At 37.3% G+C, this 18,087-nt stretch overlaps 2 protein-coding genes across 2 annotated transcripts; one reads left to right on the plus strand and one right to left on the minus strand.

Annotated features, from left to right (window-relative positions):
• The first annotated feature begins 7,227 nt into the window (after positions 1-7,227).
• Positions 7,228-12,045, plus strand: LOC102225090 (brain and acute leukemia cytoplasmic protein-like). Its single transcript, XM_005800214.3, has 5 exons — positions 7,228-7,482; positions 8,549-8,732; positions 8,892-9,114; positions 11,024-11,223; positions 11,383-12,045. Exons 3-5 carry the CDS (start codon positions 8,934-8,936, stop codon positions 11,536-11,538), a joined length of 537 nt encoding a protein of 178 aa, XP_005800271.1. The 5' UTR covers positions 7,228-7,482; positions 8,549-8,732; positions 8,892-8,933; the 3' UTR covers positions 11,539-12,045.
• Positions 12,046-13,763: 1,718 nt separating this feature from the next.
• Positions 13,764-17,939, minus strand: nme6 (NME/NM23 nucleoside diphosphate kinase 6). The gene is made up of 6 exons (XM_014469208.2): positions 17,701-17,939; positions 17,511-17,623; positions 16,384-16,486; positions 16,099-16,138; positions 15,858-16,018; positions 13,764-15,212 (listed from the first exon to the last, which is right to left on the minus strand). The coding sequence occupies exons 2-6, from the start codon at positions 17,601-17,603 to the stop codon at positions 15,061-15,063; spliced, it is 549 nt and encodes a 182-aa protein (XP_014324694.1). The 5' UTR covers positions 17,604-17,623; positions 17,701-17,939; the 3' UTR covers positions 13,764-15,060.
• Positions 17,940-18,087: the final 148 nt, after the last annotated feature.

Consider the following 18,087-nt stretch of genomic DNA (forward strand, 5'->3'; position numbering starts at 1 on the left):
TGAAACAATCCCATCTGCTGTAACGCCTGCTCCTTCTTATTGTCATGCACAATTCAGCCCCACTAATGTGGATTCACTTTGGTGCATATTGGTTTTCTGTGAGACTGTGAGCTGCTGGTGAGAAGCTGCACGTGAGGAAAGAAGGAAGAACAAGCTTAGACACTTTTGAGACTCACTTTGATTGGATTATGTATCTATAGTTCATATCTGAGAATTTATTGGAGAACGCAGCAGCCCAAGATGATTTGACACACATGAACAGTCTCATGTGTCAGCAATTAGTCAGAACTGTAACCTGGCGACACCATTCATGGTTTAATTAGGAGCACTGGACCATGAAAAAGCTTAGAGCTGGAGCTTCTTTATTGTGCTTACGTTATGAAAAGTGTTCTATCAGTTGGTAACACAGAAATGTCAAGGGTTCAATTAAGCTTTCATTGTGCCTCTCAGCTTTTATTAAACCATACTGGATACTCTGATGATTTTACTCAGTAGTCCTCATTTCTGGAATGGAATACATAATTGCATCTTTAGAGAACTATAAAACTCCAATGGATCAAAATTAGGTGTTTGATTGATCCCACTGATGTTGTAAGTCTCATTGCCTCCCAACCCGCATTAACCGTTCCTCAAAGACGAAAACATCATTTTAATCATAACACATCTGTCGCTATCCTAGAGATGTTGACTCGTACTTTGATGTTTTCTTCCCCTCTCCTTCCTTTGCCCTTCCTGTGGACTAATCTCCTGCCATTCATAAGATCATCAAATCCCAGCGTTAAAAGCAACCAGTAGGACTCCAAACCAGTGCCAGACTGACTGCCAGTGGTTGAGGTAATCTAGCTCCATTTTAGTAAACTCTATTTATTTTACTCCATACTCAGTGTGATTTCTGTGATGAATGAATGATTCAACAAAAAACATGAATTCACTATTACATTTTAAAGAACCAATTGCCTCCAACTTGAAGATACTCAAACAAATATGAACAAATGACTCTAATTTAGGTCTTTGGTTGATTCTATTGACTTTTTAAGTGCTTTACCACATCCCCAAGTGACCCTGCATAACCTGTTCCTTAAAGAGTACCGAGTGAATAATTAGTCATATTATCTCTCTGGCTCATTGATGACTGTGGTCACTGGTGGGGCACTTTTCAAACAATGGTAAAAATCTCTCTGTTGATATGCTGGTTGACTATAACAGAAACAGTGACAGGGGAGATTGTGATGAGCAAATTCATTAGTTTGACAAGCTGCAGATGTAAATACTTTTGGAAGGCACTGTATGTAATACAAAACCTTTCATAAGTTTAGTACGTAATTGAGTCAATGTTTTAATTTTAATAATCTGAAGTATAAATTGACAAGCTAGAATTTGAAATGATCCCATTTACTGCAGAAATGTATGTTTCTCTGTTGGTATCTAGCACATTTAATCATTCTTTTGTTATAACATATGCCATAACTAAAGATGAGTTTACTAAAGAGCAGCTGTGAATATTCATATAAATACCCGTTGATTTTAATATTATATGGCCTTTAAACTGACATTTCATAGTAAAATAAAGTACAGGCTTTGTTGTGACATTTTGCAAGTATTACAGCTCCCTAGAGGAGGAACCTCCACTTATTTTTTCTTTGATTAAATGCAAGGGTTCAGCATGAGAAGACCTCCAATCTTTGTACACGTTGTCCAAGCTTCAGCACCTCATTTTCATTGCATTCATAACCTTCCAATACCATTGATGTTTTCTCTAATGAATCTAAACTTGCCATTTACTTACCACTGAAAGGTCAGTGATGTGTCAGCAATCTTCTGATTGAGCTCAAACTTTGAGAGTTGGAAGACAAAGGGTTGCCGATTTAAATTTAAGATGATTCATACTACAGTACTGGTCTTTTATTTATGGGACATTGCTGTTGCTCTGATACTCCTGTATATTACTAAATTGTTTGCAGCGTCCTCCAGACCTTAATGGTTAAGGAGGTAATTCAATTATATAAGTGACGTGTTGGTCTGGAGGACTAAGATTGCCCACACTTGTGTTAGAGAATTCAAAAGACTTGAAACTAGTGCAAAGGTTCACAGGACAACCACCTTAAGCATACAGCCAGAGCGATGACTAAATGATTTCCAACGCAGATTAGTTCAGTCATTTTGCTCAGATTCACAACAAATGTCATCTCAAGGCTCCTTCAAGAAACCAGGTCTAATTCCCTTCCCAGTTGTACAGATATACAGTTACTTTTCTGACTATATCACAGTTCATACAAATACAATCTAATCATATAGGCAGATTAAATTTGATGGCACAGTCTGGTCCTTAATACAATACATGACATTCTAATTCAATTTTTGATGCCAATTGGTCGAAAGATGTCTATGGGCAGAAGCCTACATGATTAAATTGGGTCGTTGACTTTGTAGCAGTCCCTCCTCCTGATCAAGCATTTCTTGAGGGTAGAAAAAAATAATTCCTCTTTAACAGGAACCAACCTCCAGCAGAAGGTGGCTCATTGTCAGCAGCCACCTGTTGTTACAGATCAGTTTCATGACTCAGAAACCAAACATAGAAAGACGTTTTCTTCCTCTTGACCTGCAAAGTTAATATGTCAAGAGATGATTAACAAAGTATTGACACTTTGTCATCTACAAAAAAAAATCTCAATATAGTATCATGAAACATCTGTACTAAAATTCTTTAAAGGTTCAAAGATTTTCTTTTTGCAATGTTTTGTAAGTAGAATGTAGGGGTAAGCTGATTGGTGGTGTTAAATGGGACAATTAATGGAATGGAGGGAGATGGATACAGATGATTTCTGTGACAACAGTATTAAAGTGTTTAAATCATACTGGAAAAATATGCTATTTATTTTTCTGAAATACTCCCAGGCTTTGCTATGCTTTTAGGCCAAAAACTCTTTTGTTGCAGCTCTCAAAGAGTTGTGGTTGCATGGGTTTTACTCATTTCCCCAAGATAATTTCCCTAAAACTTTGAGTATCCCTCAAGAAATCCCATAAATACTAAAGCCCCTCTCTTTTCCCTTATAAGCCACTGCCCACCATAGGGCTTTCTGGGATACTATTTGCCTTTGATAGGATTAGAGTTGTGTGTTTCACCAGATAAAACGAATGGAGTGCATAAAGTGCAAAGGCTGCGTTTACAGGCAAGTCTTCACCAGAATATAAAAGCTGGAAATATCAATTGAAGCCAGAGAAGTGAGGAAAGATCGATTTTTAGCTTGTCTCCTGATGATGTAAATGAGAGAGAGGGAGAAATTACATAAATCAGTCACGCAGAATGATTTTGTTATGGTGTCAATATTAATCACTTTTCAGTCAGTTTTTTCCACAACGCTAATATTCCAAGACAATCTGGACACTTAATGTAATTAAATGAGATGAAAGGCTATTTCATTACGATATGATGAAATATGTGGATTTATACACTCTCGAATTAACGCTCTTTAATAGGATGGGAGATTTACTCAAGGATGCTGTGGTTTGCAGTTTCTCTCCCCTGCTTCCATTAGGACCTTGTCCAGATGTGCCTGCAGGCTGACATGTTGATTATTCAAACTAGACATTAAAGTTTGTTCTAAGTAATCAAGAAGTTCTCAGTCTGCAGGAAATAAGACTAAAGGAATTAAAACTTTAAAATATTCCTGTCCTTCTTGTCCTTGATCTGCTCTACTTGTCGCACGATTGATAAACTTATCTCATTACTACGCTGACAAAGTAAACACAGATTTTGGAACCTCACTTGCTTTACTTAGGGCAGCTCTCTACTCCTGTAGAGCTCTTTACACTAATGAAAATATGTCACGTTGGCCCGGACCAAGATGGATTGAAAGAAAGCAGCCTTCGAGGAGATCTCTGGCACGCCTTTGCTTGAGAGAAGAGATTACATACTGCCAGTCTAATGAGAGGAGGCACGTCGCTGCCAGAAAAAGATCCAGAGATGTGATGGATGCCACTGGAACGCAAGCTCCAGGCAGCGCTCTATCTGGATAAGCTGTTTGTTGTGGCTACGATCAACAATTTGCTGATGGAATTGTGACAACTGGAGACAGTATCTCAGTGTGACTCCCAGTCTTTTTAATAACTTCAAACCGGAACAAATCAAGGTATTGGAGGAAAATTGTGTAACAGGGTGGAGGTACTTTCAATTGTCAGCCTGATGGCGCAGCACGTGACTGAACTCAGCATTTTCCTTTCTAAGTCCTTGTCATTCTATTAAATTTCCCACCACTGTAACTCGGTGCCTGTCTCCCAGAGAAAGTTTGGATTTGGCTGCTGACTACGGCACATTAGCTCAGATGGTCCTCCGCCTGACAGGATTTGCCAGAAATGAGTTCCTCTACTCTCGCAAAAACTTTTCAAATCAATAGTGAGTGCATATTATCTGCTGTCAGCCTTGAACATCCGTTAAAAATGAAGACGTTTTGCAGACCCACACTGCATATAAATTTGCCCTAACCAACAGTACAGGAAGGCTTTGAAAGCTGTATAGTTACTGTAGATTCAACATCTTACAGTGTTTCATAAAACTCTTGGTTTTACAAATAAATGAATTGCAGTGCAAACAAAAAATAATGGATAGTTTTACTTTAGTTAGCCTTATCTTGTGTTAGAAAGTCTGATTTTGAGTGAGCAAATATGTTTAAAATCCTCTGTATGAAGACAGATGAGTAAATGTAATGGGATACAGATTCGCTGACAGGGGGTCACATCCGGGTCCATTGTCCCAACTAGACCCTCATGCTAACAAATTTTAAAAAATATAAGCCTAATATTTAGTTTATATAAAACCTCTCCTATATATTTTTTTAAATAGTCACTGCAATAGTCAGGATTAACCCCACCCTCCCACTGTATCCCAAACAGAAAAGAGTTTGGTCACCAACACGACTTCTGATCTTTGAGTTCATTAATTCGCTCTGGTAGAATTTAAAATAAAAGAGACACAAATATGCAGTTTTCACCTACGCCTTAAGCTGCAGTTACAGCTTCTACAGTTGGACCTCTCTCATCTTTTCAATATTAAGGCTGATGAACTCTGACCCTACATGGCCCAGAATCATAAAAATAATGCTGTGACATCCATTAGAAAGTAATTTTCATTGTAATTCTGTGGTATCATGTGTGTATAGCTGAACCATGATAAACCATGATTCACCCCTGTGACACATATAGCAATTTTCCACATTAATCGCCAAGGTAATGAGAAGACAGGCCTATTGACCAGCAGTCCAATAAGACATGAGGGCAGAACATACAAATCAAAGCTGTCCTGCCTCATATTGACTGGGCTGTCCACAGGAAAATAAATTCATTTGCCAGGTGACCAGAGAATGAGGTGTGGGAGTAGATCAGGAAGTCACATATTCTGCTTAGTGCCCCAAGTTAGATGAAGAGTAAATGTGTTTACAAAGAAGTTTGCAAAACTTAAACATTTTATGTCCTAGACCTTGGTTTTATGTTTGAACAAGAGTGTGTTTTCAGTTTTATTTTAATTCTTGTGCAACTAGTTAAGGCTTGGAAATCTAGCTTAATCTACTTCAGGAGATCCAAAGTGGTCACTTCCAGATCAGTACTCATCTCTCTTATATTTTCCCATTAGGACTTGGCAACACAAGTAAGCTAAGAGTGAACTGATCACAGAGCACTAAAAACCTCTGCTGTTTTCTGTCAGTTTTTCTTACACCAGAAATAAAAGATGCTGATTCACAGAAGCAAATCTATATAGCATAAAGAGGAAGTTTATAGTTACGTTGAGAAAAATCATAGTTACTGCAGCAGAGAGCTGTGATGAATGTGCACTATGTTGCCAAGTGAACATTTTCACAAGCAATCAACATACAGTTTTCCAGAAAGAAAGTACGGTAGCTGCTGTTTGATGATGTAGGTTTTCCCACATAATGGAAGAACTTAAGTGGTCGTTTTAACTTTTAGGAAGCCTAATACAGAGGATGTGTGTGACTGCAGAAGAAAACAGGCTTCTAAAGCAAACCCATTAAGGTTTATGCCCTCTCACTATTGTTGTGTAATTTTTTTTACATTATCATTATATGCAATTTACCCACTCTGTCCAACATAAATACATTTCAAGACAAAGACACTCACTTGTAATGTGTGGTAAAGTTTCTGCTCCAGTTTGATAGGTTAAGAAAATGGATAAGAAATGGACCAGGAGTGTCCCCTGCTGGTTGAAGTAGTGATCATCCTGCTGGTATTTGACCAACAGTGTTATTCCAGGGAAAGAGCAGCTCTTTAGGTTTTATCTTAGAAAATGTAAAAATTACAATTTGATCTTTTATTGTAAGTAAAGTCAAATCAAGATAATTTGGCTAGCACAACTCAGCAAGGGGGCAATTCAAAATGCTTTACACAACAAAAACATGGCAGCAAGAAACATTAGATCAAGGAAATTCAAGGAAAGTGATATAAAGTGATATAAAAAACAGTCTGAGCAAGGGGATTCTTGTAGCAAATGTTAATTGACCAATCTTCAGATGTTGAACAAAGCAATTTGACTCTGGTTCTGGATTCAAAGCCCAAATTATCATCTTACTACCATACATAGAAGTTTGAAAGAGCTTTTTTTTTTTCTTTTTTTTTATGTTGAAAGAAAAATTATTATCCAATGTTCCTTTCAGCGAAAGCAAAACCTTTCAAATTATATTTTTAAACTCAATGTTAACTGAAGTACTAAGCTGAATGAGGCCTTTGAAGTTTAAATATATATATTTTTTGATCTTCAGGCAAACTGAGGTACAAATCAGTTGTATCTGATATTCTTACTAAATAGTTTTAGTAAGAAATATTTAGTATTTCTTACTAAATAATTTCTCACTCTTCAAGAACTAATGTTTAGCAATGGTAGTAGACTGCTCTGATCTGTTTTTGTTAATAGAATCACATACAAATCATTACTAAAAAAAAAAAGTTTGTTCCAATTAAGGGCCCCCCTAGTGGCCAAGGGGCCGTAAGCGGCCGCTTAGTTTGCTATGCCTTGGGCCGGCCCTTTGACAGATTTGCACATAATGGTATTATTGACTGTAATTTTTTGAAACAGCACAATAGTAACAGGTGCTTTGTCGACACTAAAGGTGTTTCTTGCTGTCAATAGTTCAAACACTAACTGCGTCACTATATAAAAGCACCATTGTCAAGTTTACCTAGCAACTGCTGAGGTAATTCATTTTTATTTTTTATTTAAAGACCAACAGAGATCCACTCATCTTCACGACATTGGACGAACGATTTACCACTCACCGAGTGCTCGTGAACTCGTATGATTCTGGGAGATGGAGGAAGAAGGTGGCGCGGACAAACCAGCTGTGTGATAACCAGCAGGGGGTGTGTCTGCATCAACATCCTCTTAAGACTCCGGAGTGGGAGACGACACGCTGGAGCTCTGGCTGCAGCTGCAGCGACGAGGCGAGGGGAGTCAAAAACACGGAGCCTCCACCGTCTGTAAGCCTCTCTCTTGTCATTACTGTCTGTCGCGTTTCTGTCACACGTCTCGTGGATATTCGCTGCTGATCAGTATAACGCTGCGTGTTTCCTCGTGGCCTTTGGAGATAACAGTGCGTGTGCGCTTATAGGTACACAACCCTCTGGGCGCTAACTTACAGAGTCATATGATCCACAGGAGGCCTGACTGTGAAGAGCCCACTTATTTTCTTACAAAATAGGAAACCCCTGGTTTTGTTGGACTTCATTACTCTTATTGATCAGTCATTAAAACTGTGCTGTAGACCGGCATTTTACAAAATGAATTGATCTTTACTTGGCACAACCTGTAATTTGTGTGTGTGTGTTTTTTTTTTGTAACAATGCTGCTTGAAAGTAAAATACTTCCCAGCAGTAGCTGGGAAGTATTTTTTTCTCTTTAAAAGCCAGATGTATGGAATGCATTTATGTGTTGTACAGCAGGTCAAATCCTCTCTGACCCAAACAGCTCATCCTGTTATTGAACCATGTGTCAGACTGGTCACCAGCTTGGTCACATACTACTGTTTGTTCACATCTGGTTCCTCATCCAGCATGCAAACTAAATATAACGATTGCGTCCGTCCCAATGGCATTGAATCATGGGGGGGGGGGGGGAATAGCAGCCCCAAGTTGATGAAAAAGTGTTTAGTTTAGTTTAGTTGGTTGATGTCAGAAGTGCCGATGTTTCCATTCTCTTCACTCTCACTTTTGGTGAGTGTTGACGCGTTGGAGTATGTTTGGTTCAACTTTGCTGCGCTACCAACGAGTGCGTTGTATTTTGTGCGCACAACTTTTGTTTTCAACAACTTTTGTGCAATTGAAAAGTAAACGCTTTTCAACAGCACAAAAGTAACTGTCAAGAATCATTGATAACAATGGGGGGAAAAAAGTCTACTAAACCCAAATTTTTCTAGTTATGGTGCTAAGTTGTATTTCGCTGAAAACCCTCTTGGCATCACACTTGAAAAAGACGAATGAAACGTAATGTAATAACACAGCAACATGTTTTCTGTCTCTTCTGTTTTTTTACATTTCTTTATTTAAGGCAGAAACATGATGGCTAATTGATTGATTGACCGATCCCTGACCTGCTTCATCAAAGAAGATGCTGTTTTCACAGAGAAACATAGCACTGACTCTGCCTCCAGCTCATCTCTTTAAAGGAAAGATTCAATTGTACTCTAAGCGTATGAGGACTCTTGCTGTCTGGCGCAGCTGTGTGCTGTCCTGTAAGTACTGCCTCTATAATAGAAGAAAATAAAGTGCTATTTAATACCTTTAAAAAATGTTTATTGTTCCCTGTAAGTTTAACTTGCAGCAATTATGTACAGTCATTTCCAACCATTAAACAAATTTCTAGCATCTGACTGTATTTCCTGTTTAAAAAGAGTCAGGCAGGGAAGTGAAGACGCCCCTGCAGAGGCCGAGCTATGGGCTGCGGAGGGAGCAGGACCGACGCTCTGGAGCCTCGCTACCTGGAGAGCTGGACCAAAGAGACAGAGTCTACCTGGCTAACGAGCACGGACACCGACATCCCCCTGTCATCAATCCAGAGTATCCCTTCGGAAAACTCTGAGGCCGGCTTTACGTCTGAGAAAACAATGAGCCCCGGTAAGACGACTGGCTGAATATTCATTTATTCACCTTAAATGAGCGAGTGCAGAGAGGGGTAAAGATAAGATAGATAAGATAAGATCAATCTTTATTGTCATTGTCACAAGGACAACGAAATTCAAAGGGTGCCATCAGTCGGTGCACATGCCCAAAAACAAAAAAATAACTGTCTCACAATTCACACACAACGCAAGAATCAACAAACTGGCAAAAAAATAAAAAATAAAATAAAATAAGAACAGCCACATTCTCACATACATCATTTATGATGATTGTGAGAATGTGGCTGTTCTTTTTTTTTTTTTTTTTAAAGCTCCCAGAGTGGACTGTGAGTAGTTGGTCCTTTCATTACACGTTGAATATATTCTGGGATATGGCAAAGAAGACCTGGTACTGTCAACCCCTTATTGGTTTTGCAGATGGAGCCACACATTAAGCTTTTAAAATCCATCAATGTAGGATCCTATGTTGTTATTCTTTTTTTTTCATCTTGTCTTTTGCACTGAAGAGTGAGCCTTTTTTCTTTAAAGCCGAAGAAAGATGAATCGGTATAAAAGAGGAAATTAGGCTGCATCAAAAGCCACTGTGCTCCAACAGGACTTTGCTCTCATGGCAACCGACGCAGCTGGTGTTGAATGAAGGAGCCTTGATGTAACAGTGAAGACGAAATGAGTTCCAGATTCAAAACAAAGACACAGAAAAACATGCAGAGAATTTCAAAAATCAATCAGCTTTGGTCAAACACATGCTGCTTATAAAACGAGGCTATACATTCATTGCACCACGCAGCTGAAAAGGCGACTTTTCTGTCCTTTTTGGGTCTTTTGTTTAAATAGAAAGATAGGAAAAAAACTGTCAAAGTGTGAAAAAATGTTATGCAAATGGCTTTTATATCAACCAACTCTTCCCATGTGTAAACCCTCTCACACACTGTGACATTGCAAATAATTACTGATGAATTAGAAATAAATTAAGCAGTCAAGGCTAATAGTGGTTGTTAATAAGGCTAAGGAATATTTTTAGCAGATAATTGAAGAGGGAATGTGTAATATTCAAAACAAATAAGATGGATGATAAACTAAAGTAAATAAATCTTTCATATTTTTTCTATGATCAGTTTGTCAGAATTAATTCTACAGCTCAGTGCAGTTGCTACTATTCTTTATTGGGTTTTATATGTTTTTTTTTTAATAACCACACTTGCATGTTTTGGAAACAGTTTAACAAAGTTTATCAACCAGGATGAGTTTTTGATATGGCTGCCTGCCGAGCAGCAAGCCATGAGAAGGTGCAATGTTACCAAAAAGTAGATAAAGGTTATCTATCATTTGTGTACAGTAATTTCCAAGGTACTTGGAAAGGAACTTTCCAAGGTCATTTGTTTGGGTAGGGCAGTGTGTATTTGCTGGTATTATAGATCAGCAGAAAGAGGAAACCATCTCTGACTTTGAAGTCTGTTCCTAATTTTGAAACTGCTACATAGATTAGTGTTGCTTTTTCTTTGCTCGATGCCACTTATGTACAAATGTTTTGCTTTGTGGTTCCTTGACATCTATGAACCTAATATACATTCTATTAAAAGGAGTTGAATGTCACAGCATTATAAAATGATTTGTGTTGCCTGTTTCTGAGCCTCTGTGGTAAAAAATTATATTAGAGGATGCTGGTTCCTTGTTATTTCCAGAGCCATGAAATTATTGTCTCCCCTAATTTCAAATAAAACATTCATTTAATAAAAACAATTTATAATGTAACTGAGTGCATCTTGAAGTTGTTAAAACTCTGTCGCATTACAACCTCAAAGTATTATGAAAGTGTGAATTATTTAAAGACTTGAAACAAATCTTTTGTTTGGTTAACATTGAATGCTGCCAAGTGACCCATTTGTGTATTTTCTTCGATGAAGTTCCAGATTTCTTTGAAGATGGCCTCCCTCCTCCCGCTCAGGCCTACCTGAAGGTTTGCTCAGCTGTGTCAGAGGCCAGTCTGAACGACGTGAAGCCCAGCAGCCCACCCTCTGTGCTGGCCTCTCCACAGCAGGACAAGATGTCGCCTTCATCAGGCACCACAGTGCAGCGCAGAAGTGTTTTACACACAGAAGAAATTGTAAGGCTGGCTGGTTAAATTTTACACCATGAGAAAATACCATCGCTGATATTTGATTGGAATTATTCAAGCATTTACATAAAATTCAGGGAATTTTGAAAGCGGTTTAAAAGCGTTCTGTATGCTTCTTCGTGTTCGTTAATAGTCATTATCTTGCAGACAAAATGGCAGGACAACAGAATGTCGACCAAGCAAGTGACCATCACCGTGACCCAGAGCATCCACCAGGTGGACAAGAACGGGAAAGTCAAGAAGTCGCTTACAACTTATGAGGTTATGAAACCAGTGGAGACTTTGAAGCAGGTGACCACATGAAAAGTCTGAGTACAAGACCCTGGAAGGAGTTCTGCAAAGATCTAATAGTAAAAAGAAATTGCACGTGAATCCACTAAACATGCCTTGTTGGAGATATTTTGATAGTCTGATGGATGCACAAGACTCAATTCAGATTTTGATGATAATTGTGATTGCAGTTTTATGTGTTTCATGTAATTCGGCATCTTAGAAAGACGTGTGTGTAAAGTATTCAATTGGACTATGAAAATACAGGAGATTTTGGTGATTTTACAGAACAACTGAGTTGGAGAAGAGAAAGTGATGAAAATCACTTTTGGGATGCTTCTGAAAAAAATAAATGTTTAAAACTGTTTAAGTTCATGTTGCTGAGCATAAAGTAAGTGTAAACATGTCATAGTTCTCCATAGGGCATAATGATGACCCAGCTTACTGCATCGTGTTGCTTTTCACATTAGTGTTTACTTTCTATCTGATGACTTCTGCTCTTTAATAAAGTTTAAAAAGGGTTTTCTAACATAAGAATAACCGACTTTTGGTTTGTTGTCATTCATTTGATCCTTTACAGCTCCGATAAAATGATTGAGATCTGAATTTTGAGGTATTCCAATGCATGGACATACCTCAAATGTACCTACCTCTCGCTCTAGTTTTATGTTTAGCTGCATTGTCCTGATGGAGCGTAAACCTCCACCCGTCTCATGTCTTCTGGTGTCACTAACAGGTCTTCTTCCAGCATTGTCCTGTATTTAGCCCATCTATCATCCATCTTCTCATCAACGCTGACCAGCTGTTCTGCTCCTGCTGACGGAAAGCATTTCTCACCACATTATTCTATATATACAATGTTGCACCACAACATGTTCGGAGTGTTGTGCAATGTTTGTTTTCTATAACTCAATTTTGGTCTCCTCTGACTAGAGGACCTTCTGTCTTAGTTGTGTCACCTAAGACCTGCAGCAAACTGCAAAACAGGATTTCTTTTAGCTTTCTTGCCAGACTTGTCTGGTGGAAAAATTCTCCTAACTGAACTGTGGATCTCTGTAGCTCCCTCCCAGAGTTGTATCACCTTAGCTATCTTTAAATTAGGAAATACAAATGCAGTGCACTCTATTCAGGTCTTAAATGGTGAAAATAATTTTGTAAACTAAGTTTTTATTTTCCTTCCACTTGACTATTTTGTGCAACTTTATTGTGGTCTATTACAAAAAAAATTAAAATTCCTTGCAAAAACACCAAAGATCATGGTTGTGATGTTACAGAATGTGAAACAATAAAGGGTGTGGATTCTGGGCTAAAACTTGAGCAAATCACTGGGAGAAGCTTATTAAACCCAAAATGTTTGACCCAAAAGCATTTTGGGTCAAATAGCTTGATTATCAAAAGGCAATTATTCAAAGTTCTACAGAAATTCAAGTGAATTGAATTAGAATAAAATAAAAGATAAAGCATCCTTCTGGCATTTAAATAATTTTGGTAACCAGACTCATGTAAAAGAGGTAAAGTTCCATATAATTTGATGTATCGTTTATACCATCATGCAAATAAGTTATTGCATGAATGCATGTATTACAACTATCTGTACATTTTATTTAAATGCTAAACACAAAGTGGCTGATTCACTTGTGGGTGTTACTGTTTCAATCAGGTTTTGTTTTTTGTGATAACAGTTGAAAATGAAAGTGATGTGTAGTTCAAGTCTGCATGTTCACAAGTGAGACAATGCTGAATAGTATCTTAATTAGAGTAAGGAGCTGGTGCACGAAGCTGCACTATATTTTCTTCTATTGGTTAATCTTCTTGATTTGCCATATTCCCTGGATTCCAGTTCAATTTAAACACTTCAGACTATCGATGATTTTTACTGTGAAGAGCCTAACTGAGCCAGAGGAAGACGTGTTGTTTTCTGAGGATTTAGATTGGATCTAGAGTGAACATAAGGAAGACCAGGTTCTGTTCACTGGAGAACCTGACATATCGTTTCCTGAGGAATCAGATTGGATTTCAAGTGAACCTGAGGAAGATTATCAAGTCTTCACCACCAACGAGTGGTATTGCCCAATTTGGTTTACTGAGAATGCTACACTATCAGCACATACAGGAGGATGTCACATCAATGTGTGAGTTAACCTAAGAGGTTATTATGCAACCTTACTCGGGAAGAAATTATTTAACATCTAAAAGTACACTAAAAATAACTGTTTTTTTATCAAAACATTTATTTTATCTTTTGTGTTACTGAGAGATCTTTGACAAGTAGGTATTTTCTTCTCCAGGACAAGTTCATCAGGTTTCAAAATGCAGTGAGAGACATGCAGAACTGCAAACATGTCTGCCAAGTAAGTTTCAACCAGATGACAAAAACAAACATGCATATTTTTATCTCATGCATAAACAATTCAATGTTCCAAAGAGCCACATCAAGATCCTGAACTCGAGAAGAGTTGGACGTAAATACAATATCTGTCTTAAAATTGAGTTTTTCTAGATTTGAATTGCATGTAAAAATCCAATTCTTATCTTAGGAACAGAATGACAAGCCTTATCTTAACTTCTATCTTGGGACAGCACCTGTTCACCAGACATAAGGCCAGCCTCTTTTGTTCAACACTCAACACTACAAGTCTGAGCACAAGAATGCAGCAACAAAATTTATGATGTCCAATTTCTTACCAAAAATGTATTGTCAATATTTAATAAATTAGGTTGTTTGAGAAGTGCAAATGAGCAAAAATTTAAATAAGCTTTATCTTGTTAAAGAAATAAAATGGCGTACAAGAACTCGAAACTGAATAAGTAACGTGGACTTGAAAAAGAGGGATTACAAGGCAGATTCGGTAGAAGCGCCAGCTAATCCATGTGTCCAATTTAAAATAACGTTGAAATGTATCCCTGTATTCTAACTTGTGTTTATTATAAGGCGTCTACACACACCCTCTTAATTTTTAAGTTCTGTTTTATTAGTGCGCATCGCCTGCATCCTGAAATGCCTGGGAATTTTTTCTAGCAACTTTGTTTCTGGAACTAGAAGTGAGACCTATTTCTCTTTAAAGACATATGAATGTATGCTTTTGCCAAAAGTTGTCTTTTTCTGGAACGTTTACAGTTAAAAATGCTCCTAAAATAAAAGAGTGCTTTTTGCAAGGAATATGTCTATGAGTCTATTAGTCTTTTAAAAGAGGCTTTTACACATCTGAAATGTCAGTCATAAAAATGTGATTTATTTGGTTTGTGAAAGTTAAATAATTCAATCCTTGAATCTTTTGTACTGCAAATCAAGTAAAAACAACAGATCATGAAGTTACATCTTAAAATTATTTTCACAACTTAAGCAAAAAATAATTATTTAAAAAATGTTATTAAATGGCCCTCCCTGCTGACATAAAATTACCAGTGACATGATCCTAGCAACCTCTTTTTTTATTATAACAATTTGGCACTTTCATAAATCAGGCGTACTCTTCATGTGTGGCTTCTAAACAGAGTTCATCATCTCATCCAATCAAGTGTAAGCTGTGGAGGCAGTGCTGAGCTGCTCCAGGGTCAGCTTGGTGTTAAAGGTTTGTGGATCTGATCTTGTTGATCATATTGGATCTGTCGTGATCTGAACAACGGCTCCTCCTTCTTAAGCCACTGATCCACATTGAAATCTGGGAAGAAGAAACTGATTTCTCTCTGAGCCGACTCTGGAGAATCTGGAAAAACAAAACAAAAATAATAATAATTTAAAAGAAAATAATACATTAAAATAATTTGAAACGTTTACATTTTTAAAAATGTCTAAGTGAAATAAAACATATTTTTGGAATTGGAATAATTCAAAGTTGTACTTGAAAAAGAATATATTAAGGTGGTTCTAGGCTTTTGATTCTGACTCTGTGAATGTTTTTTTTTATTTGTATTTTTATATTATTTGGCTCTATGTGAATATGCATGCTCAAAATTCAAATTCAAAAACACTTTATTGATCCCAAAGGGAAATTAAATGATGTTGTAACATCTTACCACTGTGACACCCAAATTTTCCCACTGTGAGATAATGAGAGATATTTCTATTCTATTCGATTCCTTATAAATAAAAATAATTCTACTAATCCTTACTTATCTAAAACCAAAACAGTAAGGTCTGATTTAATGTAAGACAGTGATAAAAATTATTGTCTTTTTATGCAGTATATGTATTGTAAGCTTTGGTTGTAACTAATTCTATGACAACTGGACCTGAGAAATTTCACTGAACTGATGGGAGACATTGTAACTCTTCATTTCCTAACTCTCAGGATCTAATATTTGTAATATTTTAATCAGTCAGAATGATGAGTGCCCAGAACATTTCTGACCGGAGCCATGAGTTGTGTTTCTGGTGTCTGTGAGGCCAAAGCGAGCCCTGATGCAGGCAGGGGATGTGTATCTGGCTTGAAAGACTTTGGTTGGTCCCATCTGGTCCCTCCAGTGACGTATGGCATCCTCTCGAGCTAAAACGTAGGCTCTCATCGGACCACTAGGGGAAAATTCATAAAAACATTACTAATCATTAGGTGATCCATAAAAAAAAGACTATTTTCACAAGCCTAGACTTACCTTGACATGAATTCTACAAGTCTTTGATAGAAGAATCGCTCTGGGAATGAAACATAGCATATAAATACATGTATCTTTTATAAACAGCTTAAATTTGAAATGTAAAACCCCAAAAGTGGATCTTTCTACATTTGTCAAATATAGAAAGATTCATATAGGTGCACACAGGCCATGTGATGTATCTACTAGAATAAGAAGCTGATTTATTTTTAATTGCATGGAGAAACTAGAATAAAAATGTACTCTATTATGTAAAGCCATAATATTGTTAAATATTGTCCACACCTGAATGTTCAGCATAAAACCTCTCCGAATCCTGCCTTTTCCACACCAGGTCTTTGCATCTGACAATTACGAAGTTGTTATCCAGAATTGTCTGGTGAATAGCCTGAAAGAAAATGATACAAGAAACGTTTCAATTTTGCCTGTACTGCTAAATGTTTTGGATAAATGTAAGCACATGCTGCTGTCCATACGCTACTTTGCAATGCATACATTCCTGTTAAACCTCATAGCCTTTTTCACATTATAGTTGCAAACATTACTGTAATTAAGACCAAAACCCAATGTGATATAATAATAATGTAGAGAAGGTGATAGGAAAAAAAACATCTAAAAGTGTGCTACTATTGATCTGTATTCAGCCCCCCTGACTCAACACTTGGTAAAGCCTTTTGCTGAAGTTACAGCTGCAAGTCTTATAAGGTTTGTTGTTGTTGTTGCTTTCACACTTACTGATGGAAATTACTTTCTCAGTTATATTTCCAGAATAGCTCAAGATCAACCAGACTTGATTAAGAGAGAGAGAGAGAGAGAGAGAGAGAGAGAGAGAGAGAGAGAGAGAAAAAACATTTAAGTAGAACAGATTCTCAACTGCACTTAGGTTTGGGATTGGACTGGGACAGTTCTATACTTAAAATACTTTGATCCAAACCATTTTATTGTAGCGCTGGTTGCATGTTTAGTGACATTATCCTGATAAGTTGACTCAATTAAGGGAAGTGGTTGCTGTGGATTTTACTTTGGGGTATCAGAGTAAGGGGGTTGAATATATGTAGACACATTTTTTTTTCTTTTTTGGAAAGCCATGAAATGTTTTCTTTCTCACTGTAGAATTGTGTACTTTGTCGTGTTGATCTACCCCCAGTTCCACATCGCAAAATGCAGTGAGCTGAATAGTGTTGTGTATACGTTTCCAAGGCACTTGTTTTATCCTTGACATTTAGCTATTTTCAGAGAAGGCGTACCACTGACAAAACATCCATCACGTTCATTTTGACACACCTCAAAAACTGTAATCCAACTGGACTACATGTGAAAGACAGCTAAGACCCCGTTTAATCAAAGTACAACATTTTGGACAATTTCTGAATGAGCTAAAAGTAAAATGCGTGAAAATGAAAGAAGGTTACCTCTGCTATTAAAGGATGAGCTATAGCATCGGGCTTGATGACCGCCAGGGTGAGCTGTAGCGCTTTGGACAGGCGGCCAGTAGTCTGTAACATGGCCACGGTTACCAGGAAACCTATTGGAAATAATATTTTTACTAGAATAAAATGTTATTTCCGAAAACATATGTGTGAGGTTTTTGGTAATACCAACCTTTTCTGTCAACTGTCCATCAAATCGGTCAACTTTTAACGTTTTTAACGGCTGCCATTGTCGCCGTTTGACTCAGAGCAATTTCCTAGTTATAAGAGAAAACAATAAACATAAGTTGTCGGCTTAATTTACAATTATGAGCGGTACATATGAAGAAACCTATAAATGACAAACTGGTACTAAAATATGACTAAATGTTAAATGCAACTCCATCCCTGTCAGTTCCGCTTACAAAAACAATCCCCTGAAACGGAACACTGCAAAGAAGGGTTCCGGCATCATACAATAAAATAAAATGCTAAATCTTTACGTCTATCGTTACATGAAATAAAAACAACTCGATATGTATATATATATATAAACATAGTAAAGATAAAATGAAAAATG

The sequence above is a fragment of the Xiphophorus maculatus genome, chromosome 15 (assembly GCF_002775205.1).
Source record: "Xiphophorus maculatus strain JP 163 A chromosome 15, X_maculatus-5.0-male, whole genome shotgun sequence".
NCBI lineage: Eukaryota > Metazoa > Chordata > Actinopteri > Cyprinodontiformes > Poeciliidae > Xiphophorus > Xiphophorus maculatus.

What these genes read in the sequence shown, in the direction of transcription:
- LOC102225090 (XM_005800214.3), top strand. Translation starts at nt 8,934, where the DNA reads ATGGGCTGCGGAGGGAGCAGGACCGACGCTCTGGAGCCTCGCTACCTG. An exon ending in TGAGAAAACAATGAGCCCCG is followed by an intron (nt 9,115 to 11,023) that starts GTAAGACGACTG and finishes TCTTCGATGAAG; the next exon opens with TTCCAGATTTCTTTGAAGAT. An exon ending in TTTTACACACAGAAGAAATT is followed by an intron (nt 11,224 to 11,382) that starts GTAAGGCTGGCT and finishes ATTATCTTGCAG; the next exon opens with ACAAAATGGCAGGACAACAG.
- nme6 (XM_014469208.2), bottom strand. Translation starts at nt 17,603, where the DNA reads ATGTTACAGACTACTGGCCGCCTGTCCAAAGCGCTACAGCTCACCCTG. An exon ending in GTTTTATGCTGAACATTCAG is followed by an intron (nt 16,139 to 16,383) that starts GTGTGGACAATA and finishes TTTCATTCCCAG; the next exon opens with AGCGATTCTTCTATCAAAGA. An exon ending in AAACACAACTCATGGCTCCG is followed by an intron (nt 15,213 to 15,857) that starts GTCAGAAATGTT and finishes TTGTTTTTCCAG; the next exon opens with ATTCTCCAGAGTCGGCTCAG.